A 20,538-nucleotide genomic window follows, 5' to 3' on the forward strand; every position below is an offset into this window, starting at 1 on the left:
CTGTCCGTCCATCCATCCATTCACTCATCCATCCACCATCTGTCTGTCCATCCATCCACCATCTGTCCATCCATCCATCCATGTACTCACCTACCATTTATCCCATCTGTTCATCCATCCAACCACTCACCCATCCATCCACTATTTATCCACTCACCCACCATCTATCCCTCCACTCACCCATCCATTCACTATTTGTCCATCTACCCATCCACCTACTCACCCATCTGTCCATCCATCCATCCACTCACCCATCCATTCACCATCTGTCTGTCCATCCATCCACTCACCGACCATCTGTCCATCCACTCACCCATCCAATCATCACCTGTCTGTCCACCCACCTACCATCTGTCCATCCGTCCATCCACTCACGCATCCATTCACCATCTGTCCATCCATCCATCCAGGTACTCACCTACCATCTATTCATCTGTTCATCCATCCAACCACTCACCCATCCATCCACTGTTTATCCACTCACCCATCCATTCACTATTTGTCCGTGCCTCCATCCACTCACTCATCCATCCACCATCTGTGCGTCCATCCACCCATCCATCCACCCTCTGTCCGTCCATCATCTGTCCATCCCTCCATCCACTCACTCACCTATCCATTCATTCATCCATCCATCCGCTCACTCATCCATCCACCATCTGTCCATCCATCCATCCAGGTACTCACCTACCATCTATCCATCTGTTCATCCATCCAACCACTCACCCATCCATCCACTATTTATCCACTCACCCACCATCTATCCCTCCACTCACCCATCCATTCACTACTTGTCCATCTACCCACCCATCTACTCACCCATCTGTCCATCCATCCAGCCACTCACCCATCCATCCACCATCTGTCTGTCCATCCATCCACTCACCCACCATCTGTCCATCCACTCACCCATCCAATCATCACCTGTCTGTCCACCCACCTACCATCTGTCCATCCGTCCATCCACTCACACATCCATTCACCATCTACCCATCCATTCGTCTTCCTACCCACCCCCATTTGTACATCTCTCTATCCACTCACCCATCCAATCACCACCTGTCTGTCTACCCATCCATCTATCCATCCACTCCTCCATCTGTCCCTGATCTGTCTGTCCATCCTGGCTGCTGGCTCCCATTCTAGCCCTGGCACCCATGGGCTTCCCCCTTCCCTGCCCAGTGGGCCCTGGTTTGGTATAAATGGTGCATCTTGCAGAGACCAGCTCTGGTAGCACGTGTCCCATCCCGCCACCAGGGACTCGGGCTGGACCCTGCTCCTCTCACTGGTTTTGTTTCCTGGAGGCCGTCTGGTTGCCTGTCTGGTTCTTGCCATGCAACCACTGCCCAGCATGGGCCTCGAACAGTGTCTGTGGCCTCTGGCCCCATGTCTCCTGGAGCCTCTGAGCCGTACTTCTGGGAGCCTGACGGGGAAGAGGGGCTCCCCCAACCTCCACACGCCACGTGGGGACACCCCTTACACTACACTCACCTGGTGATGTCCGTATCTACACAGCACCCACGTGGACACCAGGGTCGCCCTGTTTGCATGTGTGCATCTGCCCCCCACCCCCATGTCAGACCCACCACTGAGCCCCTCGTCCTGCACTGTGCTTGCCCCTGAGGACGGCCTCCCTCCCTCCGTCTCGGCCTGCCCAGCCCATCCTGATGATGCTCACCATCCTCTGCCCACCTCGGGTGCTGCCCGGCTGCCCCCCCCGACCTCAGCAGCCCCGTCAGCCTGCCCCCCCTTGACTCCACCACCCCACCCTGTCCGTCCGTCCTCCTTGGAGCTGAGGAGCTCCCTGGGAGCCGACTGTCCAGTGGCCTCGTGTGTGCTCCCCATAGCCCGTCCCAAGGCAGGACTGTGATGCCCTGGCTACGGGCACAGGCGCGGGCCCAGGGTGGGTGTGCAGGTGCTTGAAGTGTCTACGGGAAAGAGTCATCACAGGGCCAGCAAGCCCTCCCCATGTGACCAGCACACACATCACGGCAGCTCTGTTCACGGTGGCCAAAGAGGGCACCCAACCAGAATGTCCACCAACAGACGGCAGATAAACCAGACGTGGTCACACACACCGCGGTGTCTCTCGGCCATAAGGAAGCGGCGCAGTGCTCACCCCGGTGCACACGGACCAGCCCTGACAGCCTGACGTGACTGAGAGAAGCCAGACACATGGGGGCGCGTGGCGCGGGATTCCGCTGACGTGAAATGTCCAGAAAAGGCAGAAAGGCTGGTGGGTGCCGGGGCTGGGGGAGGGGAGGGGAGGGCCGCACATGGACACGCCCCCGGGGCGAGGGCCAAACACCACGGTGGATTCGCCGACGATAGTCCGGGGCCGTAGACTTGAAGAGGGTGGATTTCGTGGGAAGTGAATCCATCTCAAAGGCACCCCGTGTGGGCGTGAGGACGCTGCTGTGGTTGCTTCTGCAAACAGACCCATCTCCTGGAACAGGGCCGGCAAAACCAGGGCTTGCGGCCAAACCCGCCGTCAGCGTCTGGCGCATGAGGTCGGACCAGCACACACACAGCGGGCTCAGTTACGTGCCCGTCGGTGGCTGCTCGTGTGGGACGCCGGCACAGCCCCACGCTGGTGACCCGGGACGTGTGGCCTCCAAAGCCCCCGTCTCCACTCGCACGTCACGTTTGCCAAGCCCCGCCTAGCACACTCTCAGGGACCAGCCCCCCCGGACACACCTCCCGTGGGAAGAGGAGCAGGGGCGTGCATCAGGGTGCACCCCATCAGGAGACCCCAGGCTCAGGACAGTGTGGGGGCCAGCACCCGGGCCGGGGCGCCCTCCCCAGCCCCTGGGCTCCAGCTCACAGGAGAACTGCCGGCCATCACTCAGCACACGTGCATGGCACGGGCAGAGAAGCAGCGAATGTGCCAGACAGATGGCTCAGAAGCAGTTTAGGGGGGCCCCGAGCAGGAGGGACACGGCCTTGCTCTCTGGCACCAGCGGCCTGGCTGTGACGACGAGGAGCGCCTTGTCCCCCATAAGCATCTTCACACACCGTCGGCAGAAGGGGTGCAGTGCAAGGAGGCAGGACAGGGCACCGAGGACCACGGACGGAGCCCCATGGAAGACAGAGGCCGCCTGGCTCTTGCCCCAGGTGACAGCAGGCCCGCTTCCCTCCCACCAACCCGGGGCCGAGGCTCCACGCGGGTAGACTGAAGCACTTGCCTGGAACTCGGGCACACCCCTGCCTCCCTGTGCCGCCTGGGCTGACATGACATGGGCCACCGCAGCCAACATCGTGGCATCTGTGGGCATGGCAGACTTCCTGGGGAGACCTGCCCAGTGCTGGCCCTGCCCCGGAGGCCTCAGCAGAGGGGGAGGGCGGGTAAGTGAGGGGCCAAGGGCATAAGGTGTCACCCACGAGAGACGGAGCCGCAGGACGGCATCAAAATATCCCAGACCAGCGTGGGCCGGGGCCTCGCAACAAGTGAATGGGCTGCCCAGTGGCCGAGGCTAAGCTCAGTCGCATCACGCGTGTGGCCGCGGGACAGTCAGGAAGAGCAGTGACAGGGAAGGCCGGCCTGGGGCAGCCCCCCGGCCGCCTGGCCCTCCCAGCTCCCCCCGGCAGGGCCCCACGGCCAGGCAGCTTGCTCCCAGCCGCCCCGGAGCCCCGGGTGGCAGGCGCCTCGCTCTGTGGAGCCGTGCGGGCGGCAGGGCTGTGGCGGCCTCGGGACAGCCTGCCTGCTCCGCCCCACGCTCCCCGCGCTCTCCCCGGGGAAACGGCTTTCACGTTATTTACAGCGGCCAGACCGGAAGACGCGCCTCCTTCTGACTCAGGGACAGCGGAGACCCCGACCAGGGCATGCGGTTAATAGCAGCACCGCGCGAGGAAGCCGGTCCTCTTGGCAACCAGAAGCTGTTCGCACAAGCTCCCCGAGGAACGCCCTCCACAAACTTTGATGTGAACTAATTAAGTTTGCACAGTTAATCAGGACCGGCTGCCTCGGAGACTCGGCATCCACAAACGCGGAGACGGGCCGTGGGGAGACGGGCAATGGCTCCGTATCACGTCAGCCCTCCTGCCGGCACGTCCGCTCAGACGCAGAGGCCCAGGCCCACGGCGCCAGCGATGCTCTTGTGCTAGGGTCTCCGTGGCTCCATGAGCCGGACACGGGCTTCCGGCGACCCACCAGTGCCCCGGGACCGGTGGTCCAGCCCAGCAGCGTCACCTCCCACAGGCACCCCTGTGACGGGGGCCGGGGGCCAGCCCGGGGCACTGCTGGTGGGGCTGGCGGGGGCCACCGCCGCAGGACGACCAACACCCGGGGGACGGACCTGTTGTGAGGCCCAGAGGGGAGGCAGGGGCCGGAGCGCCCGACCTGGTCCCTCGGGACTTGCTGACAGTCACCTAGACCAAAGCAGGTGTGTGGCCTCCACTCCGTGGCTGCCTGGCGCCCAGCGCACCCCCAGAGGGGCCTGCCCGAGATTCCTCCCGCCGCCCCGGCTGATCCTTGTCCCCGATGCCGCAGCAGAAAATGGAAGTAAAGGATGGTCATGAGAAAGAGCCCCTTGTCGAGGGCCAAGGGACGGGGGTTTGAGCACGGGCCAGCTGTCAGCTCCGGACGTGAACCAGCCACCGACTGAAGACAGATCTCCACGCATGTAGGGAGGCGCTGCCCGGATGAGATCGCACGATTAAGACACCATCTCCTGTAATGAGGAGCGACACTTGCTCGAAGAAATCCTCTGGGTCCATGTCCTTTAGGCGCTGCCCTGCCTTGCAGCTCTGCTTCAAGGTGCAGGGGTGAGCCGCAGGGTCCTTCCTGGTTCTCTGAAGTCAGGGCCACGACCCCTCCGTGGCCCCGAGCGGGTGGGCGGTGGCAGAACTGGGACCAAAGCCCCACTTCTTGCAGGACTGAATCAGCCAGAACCTTCCAGATCTGCATGGCTCCTCACTCAGGCTCCCCTCCCTCCCCGATGCTTGGCAACTCTGAGGGCAGCCTGGGCTTCCCTGGCCTCTGACCCTGTGTTACGACATCCCACGTCTGACCTTCAACAGCCAACGCTGAAGGTGACGTGTCAGCGAGGTCTCCCGATGCCGCCGGCAGCCCCCCAGGCGACCGCCCCGGTGACACGCTCAGGACCCTCTCCAGGCCTGGAGGCCGGTCTGTGCCTGCACAGAGAGCCCGCAAAGTGCCAACGGCCACCTCGGCGGAGCGGAGACCAGTCAGGGCCCGCAGTGCACCCTGCTCGCAGCCCACGCCGCCCGTGTGTTGGGGACGCCCCCACATGCAGATGGGCGCTCCAGGGTGACACGGCCTGGACCAAAAGGACCTGAAAACAGTGACTGGCAACTGCGGCCCCAACGTCCGCCTCACGCGGCACCAAGGGCCTCAGGGAAAACGTATGTCAGACTGGTCTGGGGGTGTGTGCTACGGACTGACGTGTCGCCCCCAGATTCGCAGGCTAAAGCCCAACCCCACTGTGGAGGTGCCAGGAGGTCAGGAGGTGGGTCGGTGCCACTACAGAGACCCGGGGGAGCCCCCTCGTCCCTCCCGCCATCGGAGGGCCCTCCCCCAGCCTCAGTGGCCTCCTCAGGGGGCCCCTGGGCTGCGGGGTCACCACCGCAGCGTGTGGATGAGACAGGGGACCCCAGGGTGTCCTCTGCCTTCCAGCACCAGTAACTCCTTCTGTGAGCCGCGGCCCTGCCCTCCTGCTCGCGGGGACGGTGGTGCCTCTCCCTGCCAGGCTGCCAGTCCTGGCCGCACAAGCCAGGAGCCCCGGCAGGGCTGGCACCCACTGATGCCGGGCAGTCGGGGCGCAGGCGGGGGCGTGCGGATGGCGGAGACCTTGCTCCGCATGCTCCTCCAACGTCCCCCCCCGCCTTCGTCACAAGGCTTAAACACCACCCTAGGAACGGTGACAGGACCACATGTAACCCCGTCCTAACCTGGGCCATGTCCTCCACCTCCTGGCAGCGGAGGGGGTACTCAGCGAGTCTGCCACCAGCGCAGGAACCCGCACGGCCACGCCTGCCGCCGCCGCGCTGGACCCCTGCTCACAGGGCGGGCGCCATCAGGCCGTCCCTTCGCGGGTCGCAGAAGCCGAGGCTGGGGACTGACTTGGGAGCCACAGCGGCCCCCCTGCCCCGCCGCCCCCTGGCGGTGCCCATGTGAAGCCCACCCTTGGTGGGTCAACTGTTGGAGGCCCCGCTGACCTTCAGCCATCTCGCACCGCACTGCCAAGCTGGACAGGCACCCTCCTGCCCCGTGCACAGTCCGCAGTAAGGCCCGAGTGGGCAGGGCCTTGCCACCTCATTCCCGATCATGACGCACACGTGCCCACGGTTCCATAGCACAGACCTCCAAAATCCAGAACCCTGGAGTCCCAGCCAGCAGACGGCCTCGCCCGGACACGTGCTCCAGGATGCTGCCGCGGTCGGCCAGGGAACGCACAGCCACTTCGCTGAGGGCCTTGGTATTACCGTGGGCAGCACTCAGCGCCCTGGGTGTCCCGCCCCGAGCCACAGGGAGCTGCACGTGAGCACTGTTAGCTCACGACCACGTTCCCATGCTGTCGGGTTCTGTGGCCGTCACCCCTTGCTGCTGGGAAGGGCGGCTGCTCTGGGGGCTGCACCTGAGGTCTGGGGAGCCCCCCGCTCCTGGCAGGCTGTCTCCCCTGCTTCCAGCCTGAAAGGCAGCAGTCGGGCTCCAGACCTCGCCACGGGGGCAGCCCTGGGCCTGGCCTTGAGGAGTCTGTGCTCCTGGGGTCCCTGTAAGGCCCACTCAGAGCTCCAGGGCACCTCGTGCGGGCTCACACGGAGGCTGGGGTTTGGAGGAAGGCAGAAGTGGACCCAGAAGCTAACCGGCCGTTTGCCTGCCCCCGCCTCCCGCCAGACCAGCAGCTTCCGAGTCCCTAGCCCCGGGCGTGAGGGCGGGGAGCGCGCAGACATGTGGGGACTTGCCCGGGTAGAGGAAGCACGCCGGCAGGAACAGATGGTGCAGGCGACGCTCACCTGGAAGGTGTCAGGTGCTGGAGACGCGCCGCGAGCCAGCAGGGACGTGGGCGGGGAGGGCAGCACCGCGACAGGCATCGGTGGAGAGGGCGGGGCTCCCGGGGAGCCTGGCACGTGTGTCGCTCAGGCGTCTGCTTTCCAGGGAGCGCCGGTGGCTCTGAAGAGGGAGGTCGTGGATGGGCCGGCCTGGGCTGCAGGAGGGGGCGGTGCAGGGGCAGCCCCCGAGCCGGAAGCCCAGCCACAGCGCTCCCGGGGCCCTGGTCACAGTGACGTGACAGCTGCTTGTTGCTCTAAGTGATTTGTTACCGACCAACAGGTAACTAAGACAGTGACAGTGACCATGACAAAAGAACCAAACGGGCCTTTTGAACATGAAAAGTACAGTATCTGAGACAAAAAATTTACCGAACGAGACGCACAGCAGATGAGCGGCTCCCAAAGAGCAGGTCAGTGAACCGGAAGATGGAGCGCCACAGACCATCCAAACCGAAACATGGCAAACACACAGGCTACACCAAGTGACCTTCCGTGTGTGTGACTGGAGCCCCGGGAAGAAGGGAGGGGCATAGAAACAGCACGTGAAGAACGACTGTCCGGATCATCGGAATCTGGTTAACTATAAAGCCACAAACCCGAGAAGCCCCAGGAACCACAGCAAAACAAGCACAGAAAATGCAGCAATCGGCCGAAGGCAAACAGACTACGTACACGGGCCGAGGTCAGATCGCTAGCCTTGCAGACCCTCTGGATGCCCAGGGGCACGGCCCTGCGCTGGGCCCCAGGCTCCCACTGCGGCGGAGGAAGGCGGTGGTGTTCGGGGCCCTGCTCACCGTTCAGGGCACAGAGCGTGAGGGAGCCCGGCTGACTCCCGGGCCCAGCTCTCCCCCAGGAACCAGGAGCTGCGGTGTGATTAGGGGTCTTTAGCAACGCTGCCCAGGGGCCCAAGGCACGAGGATTTCCCCCAGGTGCGGCGGGGACAGGCTTCAGACGGCCCTACCCTTGAACGGATCCTCAGTGGGGTTACGCTGATAATGCATCTACCAGGAGCCTGGTCTGGAGGCGAGGTCCTCCCAACGCTGTCTCACACCAGCGAACACACAAACACAGATGGACCGCAGGACCTGGCTAAACGTCCCAGCACGTGGGAACAGGCAATCAATCAAGGCAGGACCACAAACAGCACCTCTCGGGAGTGTTGAACCTGTCGCTGTGACCAGCCTTTAATTGGGTAGAAAATGCTCACAGTCCGGTGTTCAACGAAGCAGGAGACAAAACCACGTATTTTGGGTCGGCTTCCTAGGAAATACACACAAACACAGGAGCGTCCCGCGTGGCTGAGGTTTACCCTGCAGGCCCTGCTGTACTTGATTCGCTTCCAAAAACTGCTTTTATCGTCAGGACCTGGGACTGTGTGTGGCCACCAGGCGAGTGTGGCCGCCAGCGAGGAAGGATAGCTGAGTCCAGGCCTGCGGGGGCCCCAGGATGGAGGTCAGGGACAGGGTCTGCACTGCAACCCCAGGGCTGGGTGGTGGCCCCGGGGGAGGCAAGGGCTCACCTCGCTGTGAACGCAGGCTGCACACCTCACCACCCCTCCCCCTCAAACTCCTGCTCACCCGGCATTCCTAAAAGTCGGCTTCAGCCCTCAGCCCCCGTCTTACAATCTCCTGAACAAGCTCCTGCTGGTCTCAGAATAAAGGGCCAACACTCTGGCCTAGCCGCCAAGGGGCTGTGTGCCCCAGGCCCTGCTCCTCACCAGCTTCCCCTCAGACCACCTCCGAAATGCCTGGGGTCTAGCCCCACAGCTTTGTTTCAGTTCTGAGGACACCCGGGCCTCCTTGACCACAGGGCCTTTGCACAAGCTGCTGGAATTGAAACCAGGTCTTCCCCGTGCACTGTGCTGCCTCACAATGTGAGGGCCCACCGTCCGCTGGAAGGAGATGGCCCGTTTGCTTGGGAAGAAGCTGTCATCCCAAGAAGTCCCCAGCCTTTCTTGAACACGTCTCATAACCAGAAGTCAGCACTGTACACCAAGCCGGCCGGCTCTCTACTCACGTCTGTGAATTTTCTTCCCAACATTGGGGAGCCTTTCCTTATCCTGAGCTGAGGGCTGTGTCCTGGGATCCCTGCCACTGTCCGACCCCCCCAAACAAGCCAGGCGCCCCCCTACCCCCAGGAGGGCCCAGCAGGCACCAGAAAGCGCTGGTTCCGGCTTGGGCGTCATCCAGGTAAGCACAAGCTGGCCTCTCCTCCCTAGGCCCAGGGGGCAAGTGTGTCTGGGCAGAGGGGGCGGGGGGCCTCAGCGCACTCCACAGGACTGCTCGGACACTCTGGGTCCCCCCGATCCCCGAGCCTGCTCAGCTGAAAAATGAGAGAGGTTTTGAAGTCAACATGCATTCAAACCAACTCTATTTGAAATTCAGGGGACCCAAAAAAGGCAAATTCAAATTAAAGTGTCTATCTAGACTTCATGCTACAGCAGGAGATTGGAATACTCCACGAATAGGCTTCTTCCGACAGGAGCCTGTGCATGGTCTTGACTACCTGTCCGGGGGGAGCGAAGGAGAACTAGCCCACCCCCCGCCCCGGGAGCCCTGTTAGTTCTCTACTTCCTGGCGGGGCCGCGTGGACACCCACGCTCACCTGCCATCCTCCCGCAGCCAGGCCTCGGGCCGCACAGAGCAGGGGTGAGGCCGGGGCCGGGAGGGAGGACAGCGGGCCGGCCCGGGGCAATGTGGTGGGGCTAGCCTACCGGCCCTCCTCCCAGGAACAGGAGGATTCTGAGCGTCCGGGGCTCTCTGTCCCAGCCAGCAGAAGCCCCCTCCCGGGAACGGCCAGCATCTCACTGGTGGGTGGCCTGGGGGCCAGCCCGCACACCGCACCTCAGTCTCGGCACCGGGCAGGGCAGCTCCTGCACCCAGCGCCCCCCAGCGGACAAGGCTCCCCTGCCAGGAGGTGGGGACGGAAGGCCAGGCTCACCCGGCAAAGTCCCAGAGCCCTTAGCGCCCTTTTCTCCTCTGCTTTAAGAATCAGACAAAACAGACCAAACCCCTTTCTTTCGCTATTACTCAGCTCAGAAACGGATACCCCGACTCTGATTCTAGGATCTGACTCAAAGCAGCTGGACAGTTGCTGCCATCCCGGGACCCCTGCCCCCTCATGCATAAATGCAGGGGTGAGACCAGGCCAAGTCCCAGCACCTCGGAGTCCTGACCATTCTGCGGAAGTCACCACGGAGCCGCGGTGGCAGGGAGGGTGTGGAGGCCCTGCTTGACTGGACCCCCAGGTCCCGACCCCCGGGCCGGGCTGGTGCTCCCGGGACAGTCAGGCCCACAGGCCACGCTGCAGGGGTGTCAGCCTGCCCCCGCACCACGCCCCCACGGCCAGCCATGCCACGCGGTCAACCGTCTGCTCCACAAGGTCACCTCCGGGGAGACGAGTGCCGGGACAGAGGCTGAGAGGCTTGGCCACCGAGAGGCAATGCTGGCACTTACGTGCAGGGCTGTCCTGACCCCACTGATCTCAGCGTGCTGGTCGGGGAGCAGGACACAGCATGCCTCGGCCACCCAGACCTGTCCGCAGCCGCTGGGCAGGGCAGGGCAGGACGCCCGCCCATCTGCCTGGCAGGGGCAGACCACGGATTCCCCAGACGTCAGCCACTGTGCTCTCAAGCCTAACCCAGGCCTCGGTGCCACGGCCACGCCAGCATCCCAGCCCCCGGGGAGGCCTGCACCTCGCTTCCGTGGACATGCCTTGGGTCCTCACTCACACCTGCCTGCATCTCAGACCAGTCACGACGGAGCTGGTTGCAATCCAAAAGCACATCAGAGAACAGCCTGGTCCAGGCCGAGGGGTGCCCGGGGGGAGGGGCAGGGAGTTAGGGGTCGGTGTGGGAGGGCAGGCATCACACCCGTGTGCTGACAGGACGGCTGAGGTGGACCAAGGCCAGGCTGTGCCCGCCCCGTGTCCGACAGGCCGGGGTGGCCCAGGCAGGACGTTCTTGTGTGCGGGTGAAAGCACTGGGATCCATCGGGTGTCTCTGCCTCAGGATCCGGGACCCCTGCACGGGAAGACAGCACGGCGGGGAACGGCCGGCATCAGCCAGACGCCGCACCGGGGCGGCAGGCCCCTCCCACCACCAAAACGCCATCAAACCGTCAGACCCACTGCAAGGGGCTCGGAACACGCGGCGGGGTGGGGGTCCACAGCAGGACGGAGGGGAGGGGCCAGCCTCAGAGAGATGGGGGCCCGGCTTCGGACCGGCCCCTCTCCTGACACAAGGCCCCAGCGTGGGGCTGCACTGCCAGGGCTGGCTCCAGGTCAACACCTAACAAGTGGAACGGTCCCCGGGGCACGAGGAGCCTGCTCCCGGAAGGCCCTCTTCCTCCTCCAGCCAAGAGCTGTTGCCGTGGCAACTGCAAGGCCCGCCAGCCCTGCGCCAGCAAGCTGGTACCCCGCGGACACTGCCCCATGGCGCGAGCTTCTCTCCTCACCCTGGCCTTGCCCAAACCCCTTCTCTTGCTCCGCCCGACCACCCCGCCTCTGGACAGGGAAGCTCTACCTCTCCCCAGCCGGGCCTCTGGCCCCTTCCCCGCCTCTGCTCACCCACAGCAACTGCTCCCACGTGAGGCCACCTCCGTGGTGGGCGGCCCTGCCCTGTCTGTGCCCATCGGACAGGGGTCCTCAGGCACCGGTGCCCTGGGCCCAATGCGGGGGTGTGAGTGAGGGCGGCGGAAGGCGCCTGCGCTCTGTGGCTGACGGGGCACGGAGGAGGGCCAGCGGCAGACCCAGTCTGCTTATTCACCAGGCTGCCCTGCGAGCAGGGAAGGCGGCAAAGCAGAGAGCTCCCTCAGGGGGCAGGCCCCAGCCACGGCCAGGTCCGCAAGGGTCACACCACGCGCGGGGTGTGGGGACAGAACTCGGAGAGGCTTGGGGACAGAATGGTCCCGAGGCCGGGGTGGGGCCGGCGGCAGCCACACACCCAGTCCCTTCCGGGGGCAAGCCGGGTGGACACGGGGAGCTCGGCCCGAGCCTCTGTCCCCTGAAGAACGGACAACCTTGGGCGGGACCCGGCTCTGCTCATCCCTGGGGCCCAAGTAGCGGGCATCTGCTGGAAGAGGACCTGAGGGGGCAGGACCTGGGTCTGTGGGGGGTGCGGGGAGGCTGCCAGGGCCCAGGAAACAGGGTGCTCCATACGCCCGCCCAGGGAGAAAGCCCCGGTGTCACGACTGCGTGGCGGGAGCGTGGCGTGACCCCTCGGCTGCTTCTCTAGCAGCTGCACGCGCTGCACGGGTACGGGACCCGCGTGGCCTCTGGAGCGCCCTCAGGCCGCTCTTCTCCGGGGAAGGCAGGGAACTGCTCGCAGGGGCCCCTCTGCACCCCAGCCTCGGCCCCAGGAGAGGCACCAGCCCGTGTGCGCACGTGCGTGTGGGGGACTGTGTGTGATGGTGTAAGACCTCGGGGTCGAGCACCGGACACCACACCGTCCACAGGGCTGGGTTCCTCCACACACACGGTGTGCAGGTCATCGGTGCACAAAGGGGGAGGGGAGGCTCCCCGAGGTGAAGCCGCGTGACAGTCGCACCCAGCCCAGGGGAGGCATGGCGACAGTCACACTCGGTGGCTCTGACCCCACATCTGGCACCTCTCACAGCACAGGGGCCGTCCCTGCAGCCCCAAGAGTCGCCCCCATCTGGCAGACACTCACCCCCCGCTGGCTCTGGGCCCACAGCAGATGCGGAGGGGGCCGAGCGAGGGCCAGCCCCCAGCAGACACGCGCCCCGTAGGAGCAGGGGCACCGCCAGGACAACCCACGGCAAAATGTGAGCTGGAGGCCACCACACAGCCTGCCGCCCGACCTCAGTCTCCGCTGCTCTGGGGACCCTCGTGAACCTGCCTCCCTGCCCTGGTCCTCGGGTGGCCCGGCCCTCAGTAGAGACGCTCATGGGGGCCAGGCTGGGAGGCAGGCCCTGGAGGAGCCCAGGCAGGTCCTGCTTCTCAGGGAGGCCACGCCTGGGGGGAAAGAAGTCTCGTCCCTGAACGCTGCTTAGCGGAGGGCGGGGCAAGGCTGGGGGGCGGGCTGGCACCAACGTGCCTCCAAGTCCCAGCGGCAGAGCCCAGAGGGCAGTGACATGCCCACACGAGCCAGACTTGCCCCGGGGCACCTGAATCCACACAAGCAAGTGTGGGGGCTACGGGGTGCTGCCCACAGCCCAAGGAGCAGCATGCTGCAGAGGGTCGGCACCTGACAGCCTCCCGCAGTCCCCGGGCCCCGGAGCCCGCGCTGGCCCTGGAGCTTCCGGGTTCCGGCCCGCACGGGGTGCGCACACAGCGTCACAGTCCACACAGCCCCCACCAGTGCCCCGGACAGCCCGGAGACCCAGGGGCCACAGGGGAGACACAGGCGTGGCCACGCCGCACGCGAGCCGCTCTGCCGAGGCCGGAAGCCGCGTCCCGCCTTGCCCGCTGCCCCCGAGCCGTCCCAGGGCCGGGCCGAGAGGACACCACGGCGTCCTGCAGCAACCTCGTCCACAGCCTGTCCCAAGGGGCGCTGGCACGGGACCCACCCGCCGTCCTTACCTCAGGGCCTTCTTGCAGGACGGGGGGCAGGAGAGCTCGGGAACCACGGCCAGACAGCACGACGGGCCGCGGAAACCAGGGCTCCGGGTGGTCCTGGGAACTCCCAGGCACCTGCACTAGTGCGAGCGTGCGGGGGACCCCGTTCTCCTCCGGGTGGGGTGGGGGATGGAGGGCAGCCAGGCCCCTCCTGGGCCCGGCCTGGCCAGAGTTCCTGCCGTCCTCGGAGTGGCGGCCCCCCGGGGCAGGCAGCTCCCACCCACGTGGCAGCCACGGCCGGGCCGCTGGGCGCCGTGTCTTCTCGCGCAGAGCACGTGGGGTGAGCCCAAACCCTCCATGATGCCGGCGCGCATCCGCAGAGCCCGCTCAACTGGAACGGTGCTCAGCTATTTCTAACTCTGCCTTGGGCCCCCTTCCTGCCTGGAAAATCATCTTTGGGAAAATAAAATCAACCAAAGAGGGCAAGAGGCTACGGTTCACCGTGATCCCCCTCCAGCCTGATTCCACTGCCACCGTGCGAGTTCGCCGTCAGCCCCCAGGCGGCAGGGCCCCAACACCGCGTGGGGGCCGGTGGGTCACCCCGTCTCTTGGGCCGGTCTCTGTCCGGCGGCCTCTCCCACTCAGGACTGCCAGCCCACAGGGAAGCCTCCCTTGCTGCCCCAACGAAGGCTTCTGACCGCAGGGCGCATCCAGACCAAGCTCGCCACTGTGAGTGAGGAAATTGAGTCCCACAGGGTGCAGTGACCCAGCCAAGGGTGGGACGGCTCCCGGGCCCCTCGTGTCTCCTCTCGGGTCCCCGGGCAGTGAATGTCTGCCGAGGGTCGGTCTGCCTTCTACTTAGCTTCTTGCTCTTTCTCCCCCATCTGTCTGTCTTCCGCGAGCACCCTGCACGTGCCCGGCCCCGCGCAGGCAGGTGGGCAGTGGACAGGGTGGGACGGGGCCTCCTGTCACTGAACAGTAAGCAAAGGTGACACCTGCAGTCCCGGGTTCGAGACGTCCTGACAGACTTGGCAGCTCCAGCCATGCCTTCTTTGGGGCCCCCGAGGGCCCAGGAGCAGCTCAGGGGCTCAGTGTTGTCAGCGTCCGAGGGGCCTTCGGCTGAGCAAGGACCGCGTGCACACATGTCCGCAGAGTCTGCAGAGACCGCCATGCTTCGGGGCAAGCTGCTCCCTGCAGCCCAGCACTTTCTGCCGCTGGAGACGCACAGGGAGCCGGGGCCTCGCAGCACGCAAGCACCGGGCGCCTCCTCGGGGCCCTGCCCAGCACTGCCCGGGGTGGGGCAGCTGGTGCCGGGGGCCCGGCATCGCAGGGCTCTGACCGCACCTCAGGAGGTGGGGAGTGTGTCTGTGGACGGAAGGCTGAGCCAGACGACAGGACGGACCCCTCACCCGACCCCTCCCGCAGGGTGGCCCCTGAGCTCCGAGAAAGGCCCCGCGAGATGTGCACAGGGAGGGAGCAGCCGGGGTGGCCCTGGGGGTGTGTGTGGGGGGGACTGAGGCCGGCAGGTCCCCACTGCCATGTCAGGGAGCCCAGGAGGCAGGTTCGTGTCCCGTGGAGGACGGGGGCACTGGCTGGGCGGGGCGTGGTGGGCTTCACCCGCAGAACGGAGGGGAAGGCCCCTCAGGGGGACCCACAAAGGGGTCCAATGTTGGGCCCGGGGTGCAGGTGGCAGGACCAGAGCCCACGCCAGAATCCGGGGGACTTAAAGCCTCACCCTGAAGGGAGAGACGCAAGCTGGGGGCAGCCAGGGTGTGCCTGGGGCCCCCAGCTGGCTCCAGATCCCTGTCCCTCGTTTTACCCCACGCAGCTTCCAGTCCCTCCTAAAGAGCCAGGATAAGAAAGGCAACACCCCCACCCGTTCATGCCCACACAGCACTAGGCACCACAGGGTGATGTGACTGCAGACGACAAGAAAACTGCCAGTGTCCTCGGCAAAGCTGGGCTCCCAGGGAACCAAGGGACAGGGAGGCAGGCAGCCACCTGTCCAGAGCCGTCCACAAGGCTCTGGGCTGGGTTCCGACCAGCAGGGCCCTGTGAGAAGCCTGATGAGACTGCGCCCCTACGCCCTGCTGGGGGTCTGGGCAGGGGTGGGCCTGCGCGTGCGCCTATCACACGCAGATGTCCACCCGCACGTGCGCACACACACGCTCCCAGGCTCTGGTTCCCGGGACGGAGCCCCCTCTTCCCTCCCATCCCGGGAGGCCTCAGAGCGTCAGTGCTTGCCGAAGGAGACCCTGACCCAGTGGTCCGGTCGCGGTCTCTCACGCCATCCAGCAGAGCTGCAGCTGCCTGGCCTGTGGCTGTCTTCCAGAGTGCCACCAGGGCATCTGGGGAACGCCGAGAGCAGAATCCAGGTGGGGGTGACCCCACCGAGCGGTCAGGGACCGCCCTGTCCTGTGCCCGGGCCCCCTGCTCTGTGGAGAGGCCAGTGAGGCTGGACAAGGACACGGAACTCGCCGGCCCATTACATGTTACCACCCCCGAGATTTCCACGGACAAATGAGACAAACGGCTCCTGCTTCCGGCCAGCTCTCCCCAGAGCCCGGTGCTCTGGGCTGGCTTAACGCCTGGGCCTGGGGCGGAGGAGGAGGGGCCCGGAGGGCTGGGTGCAGCGACCGGGAGCCCATGCTTCCAGGACTCTGCAAAGCCATGGAAAGGCTCTGCGCTCGTCCACAGCCCGGCAAGCAGCTCCTGCACCGGCCCCGGCCAGGGCTGCGGCCACGGTGCACGTGCCCGGGCTGGGGGGTTGCCGAGCACAGCCAGGCCTGGGGCAGGGGGACAGCTGAAGGTGGGGAGGGACAGCAGGGCATCGGGGGGTGGGGGGGATGGCAGAGGATCTGGGGGGACGACAGCAGAGGGCATGGGGGTCTGACAGTGACTTCGGCCTGTCTCCACTGCGCAGTGGCTGTCAGAGCGAATGGGGCTTGTAAGAATTGTACACCTTTGTTAATGTACTTAATGTTTAAACACCCCTGGGATTTCTACAAGGTATGGAACAGCGATCAGCCATGCCGAGTTCTTCTAAGGCACAGGGAATCACGTGAACAGGAGTCAAGTATGTTCCTGACAGTTTATGTAGACTTTACGTGTTTGAGTGTTTCACTTATTCAAATGAGGGGTTTCGAGAAACGTAAAAACAGATACACGTGACCCAAGAAGGCAGGAGAGTTGGGAGGAAACGTTGGGAGATGCTGGGGGGCAGACGCCAGGCTGAGGTGCAGCTCTGACCTCAGGAGGAGAAGGAGAGGCCGCCAGGAAGGAAGGAGGCCAGGAGGGAGGTCGGGGTTGGGTGCCAGCCTCCGAGGTGGCTCCTCCCTGAGCCTGAGGCCTGGCGCCTCTGGCGCGGGCCAGCACCTTCACCAGCAAGCGGCTGGCTGGTCATGGGTTCACCAGGAAGCGCACGACGAAATGAGACAGAAAGGATCTCATTTGCTATTGAATTCTGCTTGAAGCGTGTACAACACACAGGCTATTCCCTTCTTATACAAGAAAAGGAAAAGCGGGCTGTTTCTACAGATCTGGGCAGTGACAGGTGGATGGCCCACTCCACACCGTGGCAATGCGAAGTGGCGGCCTCTCTGCCGACCCTGGGCTCCCGCAGCCTCGCCCGCCGCACCCTGCCGGGCCCACGGCACTGTCTTCACGGCAGGGCGGGTCAGGAGGTCAGGCCAGTGGGGCGGTGGTGGGGCCAGCCCTTTTCACCCAGATTCCAGCTCGGGCAGGCAGCCTCCCTGGGCCCCCCCAGTGACGCAGTAAGCCCCCAGCTGCTGGGACCCACTCGCCCCTCACAGGCAGGTGCTTCATTCCTGGTGAGCGCCCCAGCCCTGAAACCCGGAGGACACCTCAGGCCTCCACACGGGCACAACTCCTCCGTGGGAGCCCCCACCCCGCCAGGCACTGTGCCCCAGCAGCATCTCCAGAGAGAGCCTGGGGCCAACACAGGCCGCGCAGTACCTGCCCCCCCATGTGCCTGGGGTCCCAGCCCTGGCCTCGCCAGCAAGCCGGAGGGTGCGTCCCATAGAGGTCGAGCAGCGTCCCTCTCCCATCCTTCTGCAGTGCGGCATGCTGACCTTGGCCACGGTCCAGCCCCGAGGCCGTCTCCCTGGCCCAACACAGACCCTCAGCCTATTACTTCAGCCGTCCCCTGAGCGCGGCTGGTGCAGGATGCCCGGGCCCTCGCTGCCATGCCCCTCCCAGCAACGGGACCAGTGTAGCAACAGGGGGATGGCAGAGAGCCGGAGGCGGCCAGATTGGGGCCTGGGGCTTCCCGCAAGAGGCCCCAGGCCGCAGGGCAGAGGTGTGGGTGGCCGAGGGTCAGCAGGCTCGCCCCCTCCCAGCCCCACGGACCATGCCTGCCTGAGGCGAGGCTGCTCCCAGCAGCGCGCACGGCGCGTCACGGCAGGTCCTACCTTGAAGATGAGGCAGTCGGCTTTGTGCTCCGCGTACATGGACGTCAGCCGGTACTGGTTCTCCGTGGTGATGTCGATCTGGTAGCCCGTGAGCGCATAGCAGACTTTCCGGAACTCCTGGATCTTGGTCTGAAAGACCTCCTTGAGCCGCTGGTTCTTCAGCTCAGCGCTCTCCACCTGCTTCCTCAGCTCTGAGGGGGGAGAGGAGAGGGGGTGAGCCTGCAAGCCCGGAGAAGGGGGGTCCGGGGGGGCAGCAGGGGGCCCCGGTCAGAATCACCAGGCCGAGTCGAGGAGGAGACGGGGTCCTGCCCGGCATGGACAGGCCACCTGCGTCGGCAAGCCCTGACGTGGGCACTCAGTCCGGAACGAAGAGAACAAGCCGATAAGCAGCCGCACTTGTGGTGATGAAGTTCCTCAACTACAAACAGTAACTCCACGGAGAGCAGCGACTCCGGAAGCCAGACATCTTCCCGGCTCTGAGCCCCGGGTTCCACCCCCGCCCGGCCCGGTCCCCTTCTGAGGGACAATAGGAGCAACACGGAAGTCGTCCCAGGTCGGGACGTGGGGGTATGTGCACCGGCCCTCCGGCCGCAGACTTCAGTCACCGACTGGGGACGCCGGTCCTGGGTCCCCACGCACGGCTGCAGCTGGGTTCCTGCTGGGGGGCCGGATGCCCACCCGCATGGGCCAGCATGGAGAAGCGCGGAGCGGACGGGGGGCTTTGAGAGGACATGCCCTAGAGATGCCTGATGATGTTCCGGAGACAAGGCCACCAGGTGAAGACAGGCCCCCGCGTCCCATCCGCCCCCAGGCCCGCCCGTCACTCCCGCACAGTTTATGGTTGTACGGGAGAAACCAGCCGTGCCAAGTGCAAAGCCGTCAGCAGGCTACACAGCAATTACCACGGATGCTCCACCCAAGGTGCCTTCCCGGTAATTAAACCTCGGTTATCCCCCCAGTAATTAGCTAGGCTGGCTTTCCTCAAACACAAGGGCCGCCTCTGAAGCCAGGAGCCCCCGGTGGTCCCGTCTGGAGCTGACGACGGCGGTGCCCTGGGCAGGACGGGAGCCCGGCTGGCCGACGGGGTGGTGGGAAAGCCCCCGGCTCGGAGCCCTGCCCACCGTGACAGTGACCGCAGCCCCTCGTCCTCAGGCCGAAGCCCAGGCCCACCCACCACCAGCGCCCTGGCGGGGCTGAGAGCAGGAGGTCACGTCAGCGAGCTTCACATGAGCGGATGCGGGCAGGGTCACTTCCTGGAGGAGGGGAAGGGGACGGGGAGCCTGCCTTCCAGGGAAAGAAACCCACCGGAGACCCTCCAGCCGCTCTGCCCGTCCTGACCCGCGGCCTCGAGCCCAGCGTCCCCAGCCCCTGGGCGTGTGTGAGGCACGCAGCCGCCTCCAGGGGCGTCACGAGGCCCAAGCCAGGTCGCACGGGGCCGCAGCGCTGTGTGGGTTCAGGCCGCAGCAGCTACCAACAGGGTCCGGCAAGGCCACGCGGAGGGCACCTGCTCTCGGCTTTACTAACAAGGGCCGGGGGGATTCAGTGCTTGGCCGTGGGCACCTGGCACAGGGAGGGCTGTCTGTCCTAGGCCAAGCTCTCGACGACCCCCCGCCCCCACACACTCCGGATGGCGCCGGGCTCATGGACACAGACCCTGGGTCTTGTCTGCACTGCGTGCAGCTCTGCGTGCTCCCTCTGAACGAGGCCTCCTGAGAGCAGAGGACGGCTCCCTCTGGCCCCTCCGCCACGCGTGTCCATCCACTGGGCCACACGCCCTGCCCTCACCTGCGCCCCATTCAGCACGCAGCTCCGACCGGCCCTGGTGGACATTGTTATTCTGGAGCGGAGAGCCTCTCCTTCGGGACGTGGGCACGGAGCCCTTGATTAATCGAGTAATCAGACTATGAAATCAAAGGGGTACCTGGCGGCTCTGACCCCACGCTCCTCCCTGCGTCCCTCGGCCAGCCCACCGAGGACGGACCTGCTAGTGGGAGGAAAACCCATTCCACAAGGAAAAATTCACTGACCGAGGTTCTGAGGTGATATTTCACCCCTGTCAGAGGCTGCCCTGCCTTTAATGGATCTCAGATGTCTGCTGGGAAAAATTAAATTTCGGTAATAACGCAGCCTGACCTTGGAGGAGGTAAGAGCCCCTTTCCACAGTTCCTGGACTCCTACAAGGAGACGGGGCTCGGGTCAGGAGCGGATGAGCCAGGCCACCTGCCACCCCCGAGAGGGGCACCCAGTGCCAGGCACCACGCACACCTTACCCCGCGCTGCCGCTCAACACCACGAGGCAAGTCCCACGTCCCCCTCTGACGGGCGAGAGTGGGGGGTGTGGGGGGGCGGAGCGGCCTCAAGGTTACACGGCCCATCGGAGGAGTAAAGAGGGCTCTGACCCCTCTGACCCGGAGGCCTGGTGCGGGTCAGGCGAGAGGCTGCGACTCTCAGGGTCTGGCGCCTTGACGCAGCGAGTTCAGGGGGCCGCCGTGGGTTCTGGCTGTGATTCAGGACCAAAGTCGGTGCCCTGACCTACCCCTTACGCCGCTGTTCAATGGCCTACGTAAACGTGAATGAATAA

At 65.1% G+C, this 20,538-nt stretch overlaps 1 protein-coding gene across 11 annotated transcripts in view; it reads right to left on the reverse strand.

Moving 5' to 3' along the window:
* MAD1L1 (mitotic arrest deficient 1 like 1) overlaps positions 1 to 20,538 on the reverse strand; it is a 319,758-nt gene that overhangs the window by 24,717 nt on the left and 274,503 nt on the right. For all 11 annotated transcript variants that reach the window (XM_036074189.2, XM_036074187.2, XM_036074183.2 and 8 more), the window contains one exon: positions 17,958 to 18,148. In XM_036074189.2, the coding sequence (XP_035930082.1) occupies positions 17,958 to 18,148 (191 nt within the window). The remainder of the gene's footprint in view (positions 1 to 17,957; positions 18,149 to 20,538) is intronic.

The sequence above is a fragment of the Halichoerus grypus genome, chromosome 6 (assembly GCF_964656455.1).
Source record: "Halichoerus grypus chromosome 6, mHalGry1.hap1.1, whole genome shotgun sequence".
NCBI lineage: Eukaryota > Metazoa > Chordata > Mammalia > Carnivora > Phocidae > Halichoerus > Halichoerus grypus.